General features: G+C 34.9%; 1 protein-coding gene across 7 annotated transcripts in view; it reads right to left on the bottom strand.

Annotated features, from left to right (window-relative positions):
* Nucleotides 1-489: 489 nt before the first annotated feature.
* Nucleotides 490-20,794, bottom strand: part of RPS6KA3 (ribosomal protein S6 kinase A3) — a 146,161-nt gene continuing 125,856 nt past the window's right edge. For 6 of the 7 annotated variants that reach the window (XM_079122869.1, XM_079122871.1, XM_079122867.1 and 3 more), the window contains 8 exons: nucleotides 17,187-17,312; nucleotides 14,839-14,928; nucleotides 12,805-12,963; nucleotides 11,100-11,261; nucleotides 9,852-9,928; nucleotides 9,386-9,503; nucleotides 6,347-6,487; nucleotides 490-5,695 (listed from right to left, as the gene is read on the bottom strand). In XM_079122869.1, coding sequence (XP_078978995.1) covers nucleotides 5,573-5,695; nucleotides 6,347-6,487; nucleotides 9,386-9,503; nucleotides 9,852-9,928; nucleotides 11,100-11,261; nucleotides 12,805-12,963; nucleotides 14,839-14,928; nucleotides 17,187-17,312 — 996 coding nt within the window. In that variant the 3' untranslated portion in view covers nucleotides 490-5,572. The remainder of the gene's footprint in view (nucleotides 5,696-6,346; nucleotides 6,488-9,385; nucleotides 9,504-9,851; nucleotides 9,929-11,099; nucleotides 11,262-12,804; nucleotides 12,964-14,838; nucleotides 14,929-17,186; nucleotides 17,313-20,794) is intronic. The other variant, XM_079122868.1, reaches the window with a different exon arrangement.

Genomic DNA, 20,794 nt, shown 5'->3' with positions numbered 1-20,794 from the left:
GAACAGGGGTTCATCATTAAGTTGTGTAAATGAGGTATGAAAAGGGGAAGCTGCAAAAGCAAATGACTCCCTTTGTTTGAACAAGGTCTTCACATATAACATTCATCAGGAAACTTATCCTTTAATTCTGAATCCAAAATACACTGTAATGAGAAAGGAAAGGGACATTTTTGGAGTACTCTGGTAGTTTTGCACTTCTCCAAGAAAATAATGTTTCATTTGTGCCTAGTGACTAACTTGTATCTTTCAAATCATTAATCAGGTTTTTTATCAGTAAGATGTATAACTAATGTGAGTCATGTGTGTGTGATCTGACAAATCCTTTGGGTGAAACAAGATGATGAATATCAAAATTATTTTGCACCTATTTCAGAAATATTCCTTTTTTAAGTTCTAGCAATACAATTTCAAAAATATGCTTTGGATAGAATAATTTGATATTATAAGATTTAATCATCACATAATCAAAATAATCTAATAAAAGGGACATATGTGAATTTATTTGAATCTTTATTATATAAATTTTCATTTCTTTTAAAGATTACAAAACCTGTTCTACGACAGGAATACAAGCAATATTGTTCCAGGATTATTCATGGATACATCTTGAAAGAGCTTAGATTACACATTAATAGTATGATTTGCAAACTTCCCAGATTAGACTCTTAAGTAAAACAATTTAAAGTATTCAGTGATATTTGATTCTTTACAAGCAATTCATAATTATGGCAGCAGTGCCAAGCATCTGATGTGATTTAACCACCAATAAAGGGTACAATATGTAAGAACTTGTGATATGGTACCTTGGGCTTCTGGCATGCCTTTACTAGAGAGAAACTAGTATAAAGTAAGATCATATATAATAGTAGAAAAATATTTGTGATTTTTTTCTTTTTTAAAAACTGCTTTAAGAGCTACCCATCCCATTCCCACCCATGGCCGAAAATGCAAAATAATTACAACCCATAGGTGTAGACCTTCCCTTTTGTTTAGGGCAAAAATTAAGATAAACTAAAACATGTATATGATTTTAGGAATTACAAACTCATCACCCATAATCACTAAGGATGCTAATGAATGGCAATACCTTGAAGCTTTTTTAAATTAAAAATCAAAGCTTTAGATGGTAAACTACATGTAGACACACAAACCAAAATCTTTATCCTTATGTCCTTGCTTTGTATTTAAAAGTTCTATTTTAAATACTTGTTTGAAAAACTCAGTATACAGTTCAATCAGTACTACAGTGATAATAGGAATAAAGATGCTCACTTCCATTAGATATTGAACTAATCTACTTAGAGAGGACTATTATAGCAACTCTCTTTTCATATACGTTTACATATACTGTACTCATATGGTATGTGCTCTAAAGACATTTTCTTAAGGTTTGCACCTCTGAACTTCTATCTCTAAATTTCCACTAATCTCTATTCAAAATGTCATATACTTTGCTAGTTACTCTGGGAGAAGTCATGGACATTTAAACAGCTTATCATGCAGTTCAAGGTTACATGGCAAAATAATGAGGAAAGTGCCTGAAGAGGTAGGAAGTAGGCTCTCATCCCAACCCTTGGTATGCCCTGTTATGAACAGTTAAAAGACTGGAATTAAAGTGGTAAATGTGAGATTGATAGTAATACCAGACTTAAGAAAATTGACTTAGTTACTATTCTTTGAGAACACTCAAGTCACATTGGAACCAGTTACAAGTCACTTGATCACACAGAATGCAGCAGTGTCAAAAATACATAAAGCATATCGTAGATACAAATTCTTCTTGGCCATCCATATTTGGGTATCATCACTCTGTAGATTCTTCACTGCAAAAAGTGGTTAAGTGTGACTCTGCAGAATACCACAGTCTCAAGAAAGTGAATTCATCCCTTCATTAATTGGTCTCCACCAATGGTCACTTGGGGAGACCAGTAAAATGTAAGCAACCTGGGGCTGAAAAGAGGACTGTTTTCATTAATTGGAATAAAAATACTGACTTAAGTCAAACTTATCTGTGAATTAAATAAGGCTCAAAGTATACATCCAGTTTAAAGTTAGTCACAGGGAATTGAACCTTTCAGGACAGATCTCTAGGACTATACTGGAACCTTCTGGTTTAAGCACCAAGATCAGCCATGGAATCCAATGTATTTATGAATCACAGAAAATAGACCTTTTATATTCCTGAGCTATCTGTCCTAATACCTTCCTAAATCTCAAATGCTCAATATCACCATAAGATCTAGTTTACTCTATAAAATGTAGTAAAGCAAGCTGAAAAAATGGTAAGTCATTTATAAAGGTCAGGGAGTATGCATTGCTTGCCTCCATATGATTAAGCACATCTGTACCAAGGTCCCTAAATCTTGAATGCCAACTCTCATTCTAGACTGGGCCTACCCAGTTCTGTTCCTACCAAACACATTCTGCCTTCTCTTGAAGCCTTTGCACTCGCCCACCCTCTGTTCAAATCTTGCTTGGGGAGAGGGGAGAGGGCACAGCTAAATGCAAAGCCCCACCTCCTCAGATGTTCCCTGACCCCAACAGCAGCCACTTCTTAAAAACAGATGGGAAATTGTTGATTCAAAATCACTCACTGGAGTGTGATGCATGTGAAATGGGTGAATTCTACTGCATACACAACACACCCTTTCAGTGTCTTTTCCCACATGCCAGTCTCACAGCATCTTGATATTAGGCTTTGCCAAAATCACTGCATTTTCGGACTTCTGGGGTTGCTTGTGAATAAATGTACCCACATAAATAAAATCTGTTAAAATCAAGGGTCTAATGTATTTAGAAAGAAGATATCACTATAAACCAGGAAGACCTAAAATGATTCATAAAAGGCAAAAAAAAAATGGACAAAAAACTTACCTTAATTTAATATCATCACTTGAAAGGGAAGATACAAAACACATGGTAGTGTAATTCATACATTCCAGTATGTGCTTGGCAATGTTAAATGCAATCTACCATTTTGAATATTATTGTGTTTTATAAACTAAGAGGAAGTTTGTAAAAGGTACTAATAACTTTAAGACTGGACTAACAACTCCTGGGAGAAGCTCCAAAAATTGGAAGCAACTTGTAAAGGGCAGAAGACTTCAGGGTTCTCAATACCACAACCATAGAGGCCTGGAAGAACTGGACGTTGAGAAATTAATGGGAAGTTCAACTCAGCACAAGCACTACACTTGGAGCACATCGTTGGCCAAGTTTGCCCAAAGGCAATGAGAACATCAGAACCACAGACGGAAGAATTTAAGCCAATAAACTGCATTTTTAGGCAGAGAGCTTTCACTTTTGCTTTTTGCCAATAAAACTGAGTTTGACTAGATAAGGGGAATGATCCTTGAGAGAAAAATAAATTTGGTATCCTATAAAAGTAGATGACTGCCTTAAGAAATATATAGTTTTAATTCGGCTACTTGTCAGGGGATAATATGAAGGAAAGGCAGCATGGTGTTATGAAGAAAAAAAAATGAAAAAAGTTAAGGATTCTAGCCTTTGATTTGGTTCTCAGGTTCTTCATGTACAATATGAGAAAATCTAACCAGGTAATTTATAAGGATTTATATGTTTACTTCTAGTTCCAAAAGATGATGATGGACAATACTCCTAAGCAATTAGGGAGTAACATCATTGTTAAAAATCTGAAAATATATCTTTTTCTGCTCAGAGTTACATTAAGAGTTAAAAAGTGATAATAATTTGGGATGACCATGGCTTGAAACACTGAACAGAGAGGGGGAGAAAAGCTTTCTTTCCAAGCAACCGAAAGCAGCTTTTAATAGTTAGCATCCATATGCTCAAAAGCTTAAAAAAAAACTTTCTATCTAGATCTTCTGATAACCTTCCTCTTATACATTTTTTATTTAGCAGGTAAACTTACATTTAATTTCTATGCAATAATCATTTTATGTTGTTTGGGCAAAAGGAATGTTATAAATTTCCTCTTTTTTAATTGCATACAGGAGAAATTAAGGAATGACAAGTGGCTTTCAAGACATTTAGATAAAGCACACTCTATTGGCTTGATATTCTTATGGGAAGATTTAAAGCTTCTGGCAGAAGATTTCTGATGTAACTGGCTTAGGACATGACTTAGAAAGATCTGTTTGGGCACATTCTGATGAGGTAAGTTAAATCACTTCTTCCTTGCTGTTACTTTTTTTACATTACGTATATTGATATATGCTAGGTAGTTTGGCAAAGATACAATAATGATGGATACAGAAGTTTCTATCATCAAATAAAATAGTTGAAACTAGCAAATTAGATGTAGATAAGGAACACTGCAATGTAAGTGGACCTGGAGACCATTATGAAAACTGGTCACTTCTAAAATCAAAGGAAGAATTATATGGATATAAATCATCAGGAGGGATTCAGAAAATAAATATTCACTTGGCCTAACTTAGCCATGATTTCAGGTTAGAACAGATATTGTTTGATCAAGAATGTTTTATTCCCTAGAATAACAAAGTTTAAGTCTAATTTCATATAGAGGCCTGTGGCCTTCATTACATTCAAATTAGTGTTTAATATAGAGTATCTATTTAAACATGAAATATCCAATAGGACTTCGATTATGGTTTGCTAAATTTTCCTTCACCAAACTTTTTACCATGACTCTTGAAGGTCTTTGATGTATACTGGCAAAATCCCAAGTGATATGCCAAATACTAAGTATGGACACTATGTAAGAGTGAAAGTGCAAGGATTACTTCCTTAGTTCAAGAAAGAACCCTACGGAGTTGCAAAGTATATGGGCTAACTTCATAGGTGTACTCTTGATTTCATGCCCCCCACACATAACGTTCTGTACCATAACAGCTCTCTAGGTTAGTCTAACAGAGCACCTGACTTTAAGAAACAAACAAATGAACCAGTGAAACAGACAAGGGGAAAGATATGTACATTTTGAAAGTATTACATTCAACAGCTGTTCCACATGTGGCCATTTTTAGGGCTGTCCAACAATACTGTTAATCCAGGTGAGCTATTTAATCAGATTTAATAGTCAATTGATTAATAATAGATTCCAAGTTAAACAAGGCATGTATACATTAAAGAAAGCAGTACAGAAATGTACTGTATATGAACTGTTTACAAAAACATACAAAATGTTGGATGGCACAAGGGATACAGTGCTAATATAAACGGATTGTTTAAGCTAAGTGCTTAACATAAACTGTCCATCCCTATAACTAACAAAGAATATTTAAGGGACATGAAATATTTCCTATAAAAATAATGCTATATGGTGTAGAGTACTTTATTCAGTGTATTTTAGGTGGTATTATGTTCATTACTTTTCTTGTTGATTCAGTGAATATATCTTCATCATGTTTTCATTTCATTTCATCCGAAGCTCCAGGAAAATCTAACTTGCTAACAATCATTTAAAGCGAGAAGAGACGAAAGCAGGAGCAGCAGCAGGAGCAGCAGCATTATGGGTACCAGCTGGGACAGTGTGTGCTTGCAGGTGTCTTTCAGATATGTGCTACCTGTCGCCAGAACTTGTGCTATCAGCTTACACCATGGTACCAAATATCTCACTGAGGTCACTTCACAGGGCTGTTGAGGTGATTTTTTTAATACCTCTCCGCTGAGCAAGAGTAGAGCGGCCTACTGGTTCCAAAACTGGTGACTGATTACGGTTTAAAGCAGAATATGTAGCTGCCATGGCACCCTGAAAAAAGAAAAGAAAATTAATAATAAAAGTGACATGTATGGGCTGGGGAGATAGCTCAGTTAGTAGAGTACTTGCCTTGCAAGCACAAGGCCCTGGGTTAGAGCCCCAGAACCACAAAAAAAAAAAAAAAAAAAAGTGACATGTACCCAAACATGACATAGGTTTTTTCTTCCACATTTTTAGATGCAAATGTATATAGATTTTATTATTTTCACAATGAAAACAACCACACTGGTCAAATCCTCTAATTTAACTTCAACTCAGGTCGATGTGGGAGGCTGGAATTAGATCTGAAAGTATAGGGATGGGTTCAAAACAAGAGGTCCTTATTTTTCTCAGGACTATTCAGCTTTTGTCTTTGTTGAAGTCCTTAATATATTAAAAAAAGGACTATTCATAAACTTATCTGTCCTTATTGGTAGTGAATACCTATTTCTGTAGACTGACAGAAATTCAAGTCATTCTTAAACTAATTTCATTACTGATATTTTGGCATGCCTTGACTTTTCTAAGTCAACCATGTAAGAGGACCTCACATTAGAAGGTAAAGGTAAGTTGCTAAGGCATGGAGAGGGCTTCTCAGTCTCTGCTGGCCCTGTCCCTCCTGGAAGACATAGAGAAAATACTGACTGAATGGGGACTGCTCACCTTTACTAGATGTGGTGCATCCTGCCTGTTTAGTTGGTATTGTGGCAGTTGATCCCAATGAACAATCCAAGGATGTCTGAGTACAAGAGCAGCAGTCAGTCTCTGATGAGGGTCTACATGAAGCATCTTTGAAACCAGGTCCTGTCATGTGAAGGATAAGAGTAAAATAAGCTTAATCCCCCCTCTTTTATTTTTTTGCTTCTATTTCTGTGGCATGTGATTCTAGTAAAGATTCTTCCTTAGCTTCTATGACACTGTTTTATCCTGGTAGCAGACCTCTGGACTCAAAGCAATTTGACCAACATGACAATTTGGAAAAAAAAATACTCCAAATCTCTCGTCTCCCATCTCTGAGTAACAATAATTTCGGTGCATTACAAAGGGTAAGTATACCACATTTTGCATATCTTTAAGGATTCTGACTCTTTTCCCCCTCAGATTTTTTGAGCTTCTAACATTTTTGTAGGTTTATTTCTAAATAATTTTCAACTACCTAAGACTTTGGTGTTGCTACTGAAAAGCAGAACATAAACATCCAATAAGAGGAATTCAATTGGAGGGTGCTCAATGCGGCCCCCCCTGCTCCAAAGATTACAGGAGTCTTTAAATTTTTTTCTACATAAGTAACTCATAGGCATTACATATAAACCAGAAAATACAGAGAAATGAAAGAACATAAACAACACCCATAATTCCACTCTTCCAGAGGCAATCACTGTTAATACTAAGTATATATCCAAACACCCTTCTATACATGGAATATAGATTCATATCATCGCTACATGGCTTTACACCTTTTCAAAATAACATAATTGTCATTTATAATCGCCAGAGAAGAATTCTGACCCTATGAAGCTTTCAGTTCAGCAAGGGACAGAAAAAGCAAACAAGAAGTTCTTTGATGGGAAGGACAAGTAAGTACAAGGTGTATCTAGAGGAACATAAAGAGACACCTGACCTTAACTAGATGGATAGCTTAAAAGTGACCTCTTAAGAGGAAGGTGAAACCTAAAGGATAAGAAGGAGCTGGATTACAGACGGTAAGGGGGAAACAGAGCATTTCAGATAGACAGAAAGGAGTGCGTTTTGAGAAACGACCTCAGGTGCAAGAGAACATGTCATAGTTGAGGAACTGACTGGAGTGCAACATGGATGCAGTATAAATTGTCAAGGAGAATGTGGCAGCCAATGAAGTGGGAGAGGTGAGAAGGGATTAGATGAGGAAAGTCTTTGTAAGTTGTGTTAGCAAACCTGGAATTACTCTGGAGGAAAGAGCGTAATAAGTTTGTAGTTTAGAGAGATCACACTCACTAAGTGTAGAGGAAAATGGATTTGAGGGGTCAAGCCTGGAGACTCCAATTTAGAAAATTACATCGTCAGGTAGGGATATAAGAGATGGAGAAAAATGGATGGAAATGAAGTATTAAGAAGAAAGAACTAACAGAACCTAGTGGATGACTAGATATGGGGCACTGGGAAGATGTTGCTCCAAGTACTCTCCTACTAGACAGTTATGGTTTCTTTCTTTTAGTTATTATTAACAGCTAAGAACAGGAATGAGCTACTGAACAGAATTAGAAATAAAACATAAGCTGGGTGTGATGACCTGCACCTATAGTACTAGCAATTTGGAAGGCTGAAGCAGGTGAAAGATTACTTAAGCCCAGGAGTTCAGGGCCAGTCTGGGCAATAAAGACAGACCCCCCTCTCAATCAATCAATCAATCAGTCAATAAGGAAGAGTCTAAAAAATAAAAAAGAAAAAGTGAACAAATTAGAGATCTCTCCTATCAAATTCTGAAAGTGGGCCAAAGTGCTTAAAATGAATAAAATATCGCAAAACTGTCCAGGGGAAAACAAAACTATCCCTAAGAAAATCAGCACTTTTACCAATGTGTCTTCATTTCCTTTATGTTTTTCTTATTTTGAAGTGGAAACCTTACTTTTTAAAAAAAAAAAAAATTTTCTTTCAATAAACTGAAATCAGAGTCAGTGCTATTATTAGAGTCAGTGCTATTCTCAGGATGGCAGATCTAGAGAGATGGGCTTTTCAATTGGCTTCAAGCAGAGGCTATAAAACTATGCTACTGTTTACTGTGAAAAAGATGAGACCCCTTTCTTCATAACATGAATCAAAACTAGAGGGCTGGAGATACAGCTCAGTTGGTAGAGTGCTTGCCTCACAAGCACTAAGGCCCTGGGTTCAATCCCCAGTACCACAACCCCCCCCCCCAAAAAAAAAAAAAACTAGAACATGGTGTAATTATTCCAGGGAACAAGGGCTTTGGAATATGACATTTTATTTAAAGCATCTACATGTACCTGGTGTGTAACCACAGATGAGTTCATACTAAAGCTCTGATCCTTGGTTTCCTTTTTGTAAAGGGGATACTACCATCTATTTTACATGAGTTTTTATCAGTATTACATGAGATAATGAGGTGCAATGAAGTGTGATGCACATAATAGGCAAATAAAGAGTACCACCATTATTTTCCATTATGCCTGTCAGTAAGAAGTAGCTTTAGCTGTATAGATAACAAGGCCAAACCAACGTCTTCTGGGAAAGAAAATAAATAGTCCATTTTGGAGTTCAAGTTATTTGGTAACATCACCTTAATATACTACTTTATACGTTTTTTTCCCCTCAGTACTGGGGAATTGAACCCCGGGCCTCATGTATACTAGGCAAGTACTCTATGACTGAGTTATACCCTCAGTCCCCTTTGAAAATCTGAGACAGTATTTTACAAAATTGCCCAGGCTGGCCTCGAACTTTCGATCAACTTACCTCGGCCTGCAAATTGCTGTGATTACAGGTGTGTGCCACTGTGCTTGGCTTAAGCAAAGTTTTTAACTGATAGTATTTCTTTTCACCAGGACAAATTACTTTCTCAAGATCCAAAAGCTTGCATCAGCATTGGGGACATAGCTCAATGGTACAGTACATATTTATTATGTGAGAGGTGTTGGATTTGATCCCCAGCACCAAAACCAAAACAGAATAAAAAAAGAGCTTGTACTAGGAAGCCATACTTACCTTTGCTGTATCTGAAACAGAATTCCAGTAACCACCACTCAGTGAGAATTTTCCACTACCTATTCGTGCCAATATTTCCTCTGGTGTATCATCAGGACCATTTGCAAACGGAGTGTAACTAATTTATAATAAAATTAAAACGTTAATGAATAAAATTTCTTTTTAGGTTGGTAATCTTTATACTCAGTTCAAGTTTCTGAAAGTACTGATTCAGTTAATATAATACTTTATTAAAACAAAGCTTTATAGCTAGAAGTAGTCTAAATATATGGTACTATAAATATTTAAGTTAAAATCAATTTAAGACCTCAAGACATTAATGATACTGCTATAAATGTGGTATTTTATTTTATATGCATATAAGAGAGCATGAGAAAACATGGAAAGAAAGATATTACAACATAGGGCTTTTTAAAAAACTACATAATTTAAGCAAAATATTGATGAATAAATAGTACACACTCACCCAGTAAGCATTGTATAAAGAAGGACACCAAGACTCCATATATCACAAGCAGCATCATAGCCTTGTCGTTTTAAAACCTAGAAAAGGTAAAATATTAGCATTATCACACTATTGTTTTTTATGTATTTGGATAGGCTATTAACTAAATTATATTTTCAAAATCAATGTATAAGAAAAACTTCAATGGCACATGAATAACAATTAAACCTATTCCAGAACATTATACAATTTGTATATATAAATTTAATTTGGTAATTGAATAACATTTATTGAGAGTTGATGTAGTTACATAGAGAAATACAGAACAAATTGATCAATTTCTTATTAATTTATATTTTATACAGCACTAGAGAAATATTTACAAATATTTTTAATAACACATATAACCTAGTACAAATGATATAATACAAAATACCACACATACATAAAAATATATGAATAAACTGATTCACTCAAGCATTAAATAATCACTATTATTAGGCATGAGCTATGACAAATATGAAAAAAGACCAATTTCCTAAAAAAAAAATCAAGATATGGCAGGGGAAATATATAGTTAATAATTCAACATGATAAATATCATAACAAAATTATATCTGAAGTTATAGGTGTATAAAAATGATGAAGTGGGCTGGGGTTGTGGCTCAGTAGTGGAGTGCTTGCCTAGCACGTGTGAACACTGGGTTTGATCCTCAGCACCACATAAAAAATAAATAAATAAAAATGAGGAAGTAGTTTATTCATTTTTTGTGGAGCTAGGGAATCAAGTTTAAGGCCTTTCACATACTAGGCAAGTGCTCTACACCATTGAGCATACCCCCAGCTTCAATTTATCCTTGACATGGGGGGAGAGGAAAGGTTATCGAGTAACAAGTTTGTGTGGGACCTTTAAGTAAGAATTCAGTAAGAAAAGGGAGGAGTTGGGGGAAGAGCAGAGGTCATTCAAAGGATAGAGGCAGGAGGATAGAGGAGTCTAAGTGACAGGCAAGAAGTTCTGAGTGCCCAAAACTTCAGGTAAAGTATAGTAGCGAGATTGAAGAGCTTTTGTAATATTTAGAAATTTAGATTTTTCTCTTATAAGCACTCAGATGTGATTGAAGCATTAAACAGGATAATAAAGGGCTAGTATTTTAACATAATTATTTGTTCAATAAGTCTTCAATTAACAATGATTAACTATTCTACGTTAAACACAGCAAGCAACTTTTTATATACCAAAATACTACAAGCAAACTCTTTCACAATTACCTCTGGTGCAACAAAGTTTGCGGTATAACAGGGAGTCATGAGAAGACCATTTTCTGCTCTCAGCTGTTTTGCAAAGCCAAAATCACAAATTCGAATAGATTCTGGATTACCAGATTCATCCACATAAAGAATGTTGCTAGGTTTCAAGTCCCTGTGAACCACCTAAATTGAAATACAAATTAAAGAGTTAACATTAATGATACATTTCTATTATGGAAAGTTCTTTATTCACAAACTGTGAAGCAGTGTATCTAATGAGATGAGTCCTGACCTTTAACTTATCCCGACATTATAAAATACTGATAATGTAAGCATAATTCTCTTACATCAACCTGGAGCAAGGAGGAGGAGGAACAATAATAGTTACCTCTTCCCTCTTTATCCAATTGAGCAATTGGGTTAGGGATAAATGCAAATAGCAACAATATCTAACTCCAAGTTATTTACTCATTTCACAAGATTTACTGAGTGCCTATCATGTACCAATGTATTCTATAAGGAACAGTAGACACTGATGAACAAGAACCATAGATCCTGGATGCTCTGTGCTTGAAGCTTGCACAGTAACTGGGAAGGGCAGAGAATAGACAGGTTGAGGGATGGGAAGTAGGTGGAGAGGTCACTTTGAATAGCATTGTAAAGGAAGGTCTCTAAAGCAGAGAACATCTGACCCAAGACCAGAAGAACACAATAAATAAATCATAGTAACAATGGGATAAAGTCATTCTGAATAAAAGGAATAGTGCATAGAAGGTAGGTACATGAAAAATATGTATTGACAGCAAGATGGAATAGGCAGGTGTTGAGGAATAAAAGGGAGGAAGGGAAAAAAAACCACCCTGGACTTTAAGTATTGCCTTTTGATATATATTATGTCACATAATAAAAAAAAATACATTTTCTTTAGAGTTTTGAATTATTTTCCTCCTTTAGTGACCTACTTGGATACTTCTTTTATCATATGCTTCTCTGATAACTCCCTTTTAGACCTGTGTTTCTCCATCAAATTCTAAGTTGATATTCTAATCAATCATCTTAGTTTTAGTTCCTAATACCCCGAATATTACTTCTTACTATTTTACTAACTGATTACTGATAAGGCACTGGGAAAAGAATATAAAAGACTTAGATGATTGCAAAGTCATAAATTCTCCAATAAATACTGAGTTCTACTAATTTCAAGGCACAATATTAGGCAAATCTTGATTAACTAGCAGTTAGGAAGCTCTAGAATTAACAATTTCCATTTGTTAGTTTCGAATTAAAATGTAAAACAGAAGTAAATCCCTTGCTTGTTTCTATGCCTCCTCACTCCTCTGATCTCCTTTCCTACCTCTTTCCCTCATTTTCTCCTTTTCTTCTTTCCTTCCCAGAATTCCTTCTTTTAAAAGTATGAATTTTTTTTGTTTTTTATTAAAATTTTGTCCTCTCAGATCTCCATTTTTTTTTCAAATGATGATCTCGCTCATGTTTTCTTGGAAAACATAAGGATTTAGTATAAACAAGCTAGGATTTCAAAGTAGTATTTCAAAGTTCAATGGAAAAAGTTTAATATAGAGACCAGTAGGATAATGAATCTAATTGTAGTTATTTCCCATTAAGTGCAGAAATTAACTCCCACATTTGTAGTTTTAGTTAAAATATTAAAAAAGTATGTGCATGTGTGTGTGTGTGTGTGTGTGTAAATAATGTTAAAAATACTTACCCCTTGTGCATGAAGATATTCAACAGTTTTGGTTATAGTAAACAGGACTGCACTGGCTTCTCGTTCAGAGAAAAACTTCTGTCTAAGAATTTTATCCAGCAATTCACCTCCTTTCATAAGTTCTGTTACTACATACACGTATTTCCCATCGTCATACACCTATAAAATTAAGCGTCAAAATATAAAACATTATTTGAAGATTTATGTGTGTCCCAAAGTTTAATACATTAAAGAGAGATTAAAACTCATTTTATATTCAAGAAAAATTTTACTTGCCACAACCAGTGAAAGATATAAAATCTGCAAACAGTTTTCTACAGGTGTAGAATATGAAAATAAAAATTGATGAGACTGAATGTCAGGAAATAAAAATTGATGAGACTGAATGTCAGAAAAATACTGTGAAAATTTCTTCTGTGTCACTTGAGTCATGGTAATCAAAACAACTATGGGTACAGTATGCAAGAGGGTACTGAACTTATGTTCTCAGAGTCTGTTTCTCGATCTCTTTCTATCTACTGATGACAGCAGGGACTGATATCAAGGACACACTCCTGTGATTTTCCTGGAATTTCTGCAAAGGCTAAACTTCTATATTTACATACACAGAATGAATGAATTATTTTCGTTTTGATTAAGCTGAGAAAACTAGTTATAGGTAAGAATTAGGTAGGAAGATTAATTATTAAAGAGAAATTCCATCCAACCACAAAGAAGTGAACTCTTAACAGAGAAATAGAAAGCTCCCTGGAATTTTGGATTTGTACCCCAGGCAATCCCTAACTGAAATAATCTCTTTATTAAACTTAAGTTCTTTTTATTTCCCTCTCACCATAGTGTTGTTACTGGAAACCTTTAGGTAGCTCCATAAGCAGTACCAGATACTATATGGGTGCCAGGGCCTCAAACACAGAGAAAATCAAGTTAAGTTTCTATCCTCAAATTTTCTTACTGTAGTATGGGAGAAACACATAAGAGTAAAACAGTGTTGGAGATGCTGTAATAAAAGTCTAAGAAAAATTTTAGAGATTGAGCATTTGAAATGAAGAAGAAGCAAGGACATAAAAAAATAGTGACAGGGAGTTTCCAAGGCTAGGCTGAGAGAAAGTATTTCTAGATATCCTTTTTTAATTTTCTTGATCAAATTCTTGGAGATTATGTTAAACAGTCACTTAAGCTGAACAGTTTCACATTTTAATGTGATTAAGTTAACATTCTTCTTCTAACAAGCAGTAATAAATTAATCTGAGAAAATTAGAGTTTTCATAACACCCACATATAGCCTTTGGACCTATTTGAGCACCAGCAATAAGAGTGAGCTGACCACTACCTGGGCAATGCACACACTTTGCCAATACTATGTTATAATAAAAGCCATAGGAAATAAAGGAAGCAGGGTAACATGACAGCTCAGGGAAAGGATACCTCACTTGTCCTAAGGGTGGTGAAGAGCAGGGCCGACTTCCTGGAGGAACCAGGCAAAGGAGGGGAATAGTGTTCCCAGCTGAGGGAACCATAAATTCAGACAGAGGAATATGAGAAAATGAGGCATGCTTAAAAAAATATATACAATATAGCATGGTTAGAGCACAGGAGGAGTGTGACAACTGCTATAGAGGAAGGCAGGGGCTTGAGGGGCTGGGGAGTATGAATTGTAGGAAGGAAAGTAATGTGGGTAGATAAGTGCATTTAGCTCTCTCTGGCAGTTGTGTTAAACAGTTTGGGGAGTCTGCAGAGACTCGTCAATCCTGAATGTTAATTAATAGCAATATTAATATTGGACATTTATGTATATGTTTAAGCAAATGCAGATACTAAAAGTAATGATGTTAAAATACTTTTCTTCTTAAAGCATAAATAGAAAGTTATAGAAATTATTTTTCTTTAGAAATGGAATTATCCTACATGTTATACTCAAATCTACTTTTTAAACTTATTATATGGAGGCCTTTGTCTACCACATGACATTTTAAAATATCCCAAATTTGAGTTAGACAATGGAGTCAAATGATCCTCATTAAAGAATATACTTACATCCTTTAGAGTAATGATGTTTGGATGCTGTCCATAACGAAGTAGAATCTCAATTTCTTCTGTTGGGTCTCTCTTGCTTTTATCAATAATCTAAAAGGCAAATATTTATCACAAAATCTCATAAACATGAACTGTGAATGTTTATAGCCACAGACCTTAGGTATCATTTGTGTGTGTGTGTGTGTGTGTGTGTGTGTGTGTGTGTGTGTGTGTGTGTGTCTGCATGCATGCCATTTATCATTTAGGTGTGTTCAACTACCTGGCTAGACTATTGAATTAGAAAGCTAGTATTGATATAGACGATAAAACTGTAAATGCTAACCCATGAGTCACATTCCCACCAATCTCTCCAGTGTAAATTTGTAGTAAGTTTAGGACTTACTAAAAACTGAAAAGCCTCAAGAGAAAGTACAGAAACACAGTTAAGATATCTTTTCCTCTACCCTTGAATGCCTCAAACTTTTGGGAATTCAGCTGACTTCTAACCATCTACCACTACAGATAATTAAGGGCTGGATGTGTCTATAACACCACAACTAGCATCTGTTTATTGAATTAACTTCATTTCTTTTAATAAAGTTCTTTAATGAAATATCCCGTTAGTTGTAAGCTACTTACAAAAATTAATTAACAGTTAAGTAGAACAAACTTGTTTTTGAAGCTAAGTAGAAAGCTATGCAGAAAACCACACCTACAATTTTACTTGTCTAGAATTAAGTTTAATTATAACAAAGCCCTTAAAATTCTAACATAGCTTTCTAATCCCTGTATGTCAGCTGCTTCTTAAAACATTCCTCATAATGTTTTAATCTGTTAAAGCAATATATTTTAAAAATACAAGTTTGATTTCAATTCACTCAAAAGGTAGTCTGAAACAAATTTTGTGGCTTTCATATATTCAATTTTAAAACAGGTCAGTAGTAAATGTATGCCAACCACTCCAGCAACTTAGTAAAAAACTTAACTCAATATTGAGTCCAATCTTTCTGAAATAGATTTAGTTGTAAAGCAAATTCCCAATTTGAAGAAAAGAGAAGATAAACATCTATGTATTCATTGTAACCAATTGCCAATGACTGTGGAATTACGCAAGTGGATAATTAAGAAGGTATATGGAATAGGCATGTTAAGTGATTAAGTGAAGAGGCTCTTGAAAACCAGAACACATTGGGAAGTGTTATTTTTAACAACATTCTTTGATCTGCTAATCTGAGCCCAGTATACATTATACTTGTACTTGTGCACCTCAGATTTGTTGTAATTTCAGTAGGATACAGTCATGTTGGGATTGAATTTATGAATTTAACTTAAGTCACAGGAATACACAAATAGTTTGGAGATAACTTCAAGGATTTGGGTGTACTGCTCCTGGTTTATGCAATTCTAAGGGGGGCCTGAGGACATTTTTGTTTTTTTCTGATAAGTTTATGATGGCAAGACACATCCTTAAGGTGCACATCAAGTGTATTATTCTCGTTCCTCCTTTTATGTAAACAACTTGAAAGTTTCTATGTATTCTAGATTCCAATGAGATCAACTAGTAGAATACTATGTTATTTGTTATTTCTATGGTTTATCTTTATATGTGATAGAAAGCCATATGGATCCGGATGACTTTTTAAATTAATTAGATCCAAGTTTGGAACAGTAATAACAATGTTACTCTCTCACTAACTGAACATGTTATTCGTATTTACAAACTAGTACTAAGGTTCAAGAAAAGTTGGAAGCTTTAGACATTAATTGAATGGTTTGAAGGGGGAGAGCAGAGATTACAATTTTAAGAGGTAAAAAGGCAGATACTTTGAATATAGTATTTGTTCATTCACAACTAAGATTTGAAATTCAAACTTCATCACAGAACTAGGAGCCTTAGAAAAATCTGCCTTAGTACACCTGATGAAATTAACACTGCTAATGATCATAAATTGTATGACCATGGCGCTTATTCTTTTATTGGTTCACAGATGCCTTTAGATGTAAAGAAATTTATGAAGGTTTTTACCAGAAAAATGTAAACACACAAAATCTGGCATGAAATTTTGAGGAATTCTCTGACACCCTGACCATAAAATGGGGACTTCTGAGAGTAAAAGGAGTACTATTAAAAATGTGAGGTACAAACCTGTATTACCCTGGGCTAACTGGATATACGAACATCTTATTTTTAGCCTCAGGGGAATCCCTGATTCCAGATTAAAATCTTTGAACATCACTAGTCCATATACTTAAATTTATCTTAACTTATAACAAAAGGCACTTTTACCAAAGAGTGTAATTTTTAACTGGTACTGATAAGCATAAGTAAGAAATGATATAGCTACATTTAAAAATCTAAATATACTTACCTTCACTGCAAACTCCATATTTGTGGCTTTATGTATACATCTCTTGCAAACAGAGTATGAACCAACTCCAATATCTTCTTTTACTTCATATCCATCAGTAAACTGAATACTGTTCCTATGCAACTGCTATGAACACAATTATAAATTGATGAAGAGTTCTATAATGTCTTTAGTGCATTTCATAACAAGGGAATATGTTACTAGGTATGCATTGCTGATAACTATAAATATAAATGAATATTGTTGAAAATAAAAATGATTCTTTATGGCACTTATTCTTGTACAAGTGCTGCTGTTTCAGCCTCCTGAGTAGCCCAGATTATAAGCATGTACCACTGTGACAGGCAAAGTACACCTTTTTAAAAAGCTCATGATCAGAGAAAAGAGAGCCTCTTCAACAAATGACGCTGGGAAAACTGGAAAACAATATGTAATAGAACGAAAGTTAACTCCTATCTCTCACCTTGCACAAAAATAAACTCTAAGTGGATCAAAGACCTAGTAATTAGTCCAGAAACCCTGTACATACTAGAAGAAAATATAGGCCAAACACTTCAACAAATTGGCTCAGGAACTGACTTCCTTAGCAAGACTCCTAAAGTATAAGAAATAAAATAAAATAAATCAATAAATGGGATGGCATTTATTGAATGAAGAAAAAGAAAAAGTTAAGAGCATGAAGAGAGAGCCTAGAGAAAGGGAGAAAATTTTTGCCACCTGTACCTCATATAGGGAATTAATTTTCAGGATATACAAAGAACTCAAGAAATTTAACACCAAGAAAATAACCCAATCAATAAAATGGACAAAGGAACAGAGCAGATCCTTCTCAAAAGGAATACGAATGGTCAACAAATACATGAAAAAATGTTCAACATCTCTAGCAATTAGAGAAATGTAAATCAAAACTACACTGAGATTTCATCTCACTCTAGTAAGCAACTATCAAAAATAGAATAACAATAAATGTTGGTGAGGATATGTGAAAAGGGTATGTTCATACATTGTTGGTGGGATTGCAAATTGGTGCAACCACTCAGGAAAGCAGTATGGAGACTCCTCAAAAAAGCAGGAATGGAACCACCATTTGATTCAGTGATCCCACTCCTTTGCATACATTCAAAGAATTATAAAATCAGCATACTACAGTGATACATCCACATCAATGTTCATAGCAGCACAATTCACAATAAATAGTTAAGCTATGGAGTCAACCTAGGGGTCCTTCAACAGATGAATGGATAAAGAAATTGTGGTATATATACACACTATGGAATATTACTCAGCCATAAAGAATGACTTTATGACATTTGCCAGTAAATAGATGGATCTGGAGACTATTGTGCTAAATGAAATAAGCCAATACCAAAAAAACCAAAAGTTGAATGTTTTCACTAATATGTGGAAGCTAAACCACAATAAAGGTGGTGGGAGAAGAGAAGTTCAGTAGATTAGGCAAAGGGGAATGAAGGAAATGGAGGGGGCATAGGACTAGGAAAGACAGAATGAACATAATTTTCCCATGTACATATATGAAAATACCTACGTGAATCCACAAGTATATGGAATCCTAATTAGAATAAGACATATTTCATGTTTGTATCATTTTATTAGAATGGATTCTACTGTCATCTCTAACTAAAGAGAAACGATTTAAAAAACTCATGTTCAAGAGGAAACATTGAATATGTACAACATAAAAAGCAGAGATACTTATTAAGGGGCCTATAGCTCTGTCTGTGATTTAGTCCCATTCCACTCCCCAAAGAGCTATAAGTTTTTTGAAGCACCTTTGCAAATAAGGAGAAGTTTGAAACTTCTGATATATAAGACTTATGAGAATTCAGAATTAGAACATCTGGATGGTTTAAGATGTACCACTTATTAGGTAACCTTGAACTTGAACTTGTGTTTGGTCAAAGAGTAATGGTGAGGACTAAATAAAATGTATCTGCAAGTGATACCTATTGTCATTTTGGACTTTCAGTAGTCATGCTCTCCTTTCTTCACCCTTAAGTCATAGTTTCATACAAAATTTCAGGAAAAAAAACTGTTCATGAGTTAGGGACTAATAATGATGAATAGCAAATTACTGTTTCCATAAAGGGAACTGAGGGAAGCTGTGTTGCCCTTGGCTATACTGATATGAGGGTCTCCATGCCTATGAGCTTTGCATAAAGTATAACTTGAATTTTGTAGGCTGTGTTTGTGGTTTCTATGTTAAGTACACAAGTTATAATTTTAAAAACTTTTTCATATACTATGTGCTTGTATAGTTGCCATAGTTTGAATGTGAAGTGTCCCCGAAAAGCTCACATGTGAGACAATTCAAGAGGGTTCAGAGAGGAAATGACTGGGTTGCAAGAGTCTTAACCTAATCAGTGAATTAATCCCTAGTGGGATTAACTGAGTGGTAACTGGAGGCAGGTTGGGTGTGACTATGGGGTATATATTTGTATCTGGCAAGTGGAGTCTCTCTACTTCCTGATCACACATGATGTGAGCTGCTTCCCTCCACCACCCTCTCCTACCATGATGTGCAGCCTCACCTCAAGCCCTGAAGAATGGAACCAGTCTTCTATGAACTAAGACCTCAGAAACCGTGAGCCCTCAAATAAACCTTTCCCCCCTACAGTTATTCTGATAAGATCTTTTAGTCACAGCAGCAAAAGAGCTGACTAAAACAATAGTAAAAGGGACAGACTATTCCAGTATAAGCCTTGTTTAAAAACGAGTGTTTAGGGATGGGGGTGTAGTTCTGTATTAGAGTACCTGCCTGGTGTGCCTATGTTTGATCCCCAGCACTATAAAAATAACTAAGTAAACAACAACAACGAAACAACCAGTGTCTAGGGCTGGAGTGTAGCAGAATAAGAGAGCACTTGCTTAGTGTGCATAAGGCCCTGGATTCGATCCCTACGACTACAACAAACAAACAAACAAAACATAAATAAACCTAGTGTTTAAACTGATTCTCTAGAAAGCAGAAAGCAAATAAATGACTCATGAAAAAAACTTTAGAGCAATAGCAACTTGGGCTGGGGATGCAGCTTGGTAGTAGCATATGTAAGACCCTGGGTTGGGTCCCTAGTGTATGCATGCATATGTCCACAGAAGCAACATAGTCATCAAGCAAATAAAAAGATTAATTATATCCTAAATATGATTTGATGCCTCAAAATAGATTTAGTTCTGAGTAAAAAGGTGAATTACAGTTTTAAAAATTTAATTTTTTATTGACACTTTGTATATATTTATGGCATACAGCATGACATTTCAAGACATGTATACAATGTGTAATTAACACATAAGGGTGAATTAAATTTGTATCTCCATGTTAGGATGGGAGGAAAGAAATTGAATGGTTTGTTCTATTTGTGGTGTTCTAACAATATTTAATTTACTAGTCCAGCTTCCTGTTATAAACACACCCTAACCTGTCTCTATGGCCTTACCTACTTTTTCTGTAACTCTGATAAATAGCTAGGAATAAGAGGTAGATGGCGCTCTAAGGCAATGCCCATAACCATGTCTTCCTAATGACAATGGGAACTCCAAAACAACCAGGGTATAATTCTTGGAAAACTCAAGATCTGAGTTCATTTTTA

The sequence above is a fragment of the Sciurus vulgaris genome (genome assembly GCF_902686455.1).
Source record: "Sciurus vulgaris genome assembly, chromosome: X".
Lineage (NCBI taxonomy): Eukaryota > Metazoa > Chordata > Mammalia > Rodentia > Sciuridae > Sciurus > Sciurus vulgaris.
This window is presented reverse-complemented; position numbering and strand designations above follow the sequence as displayed.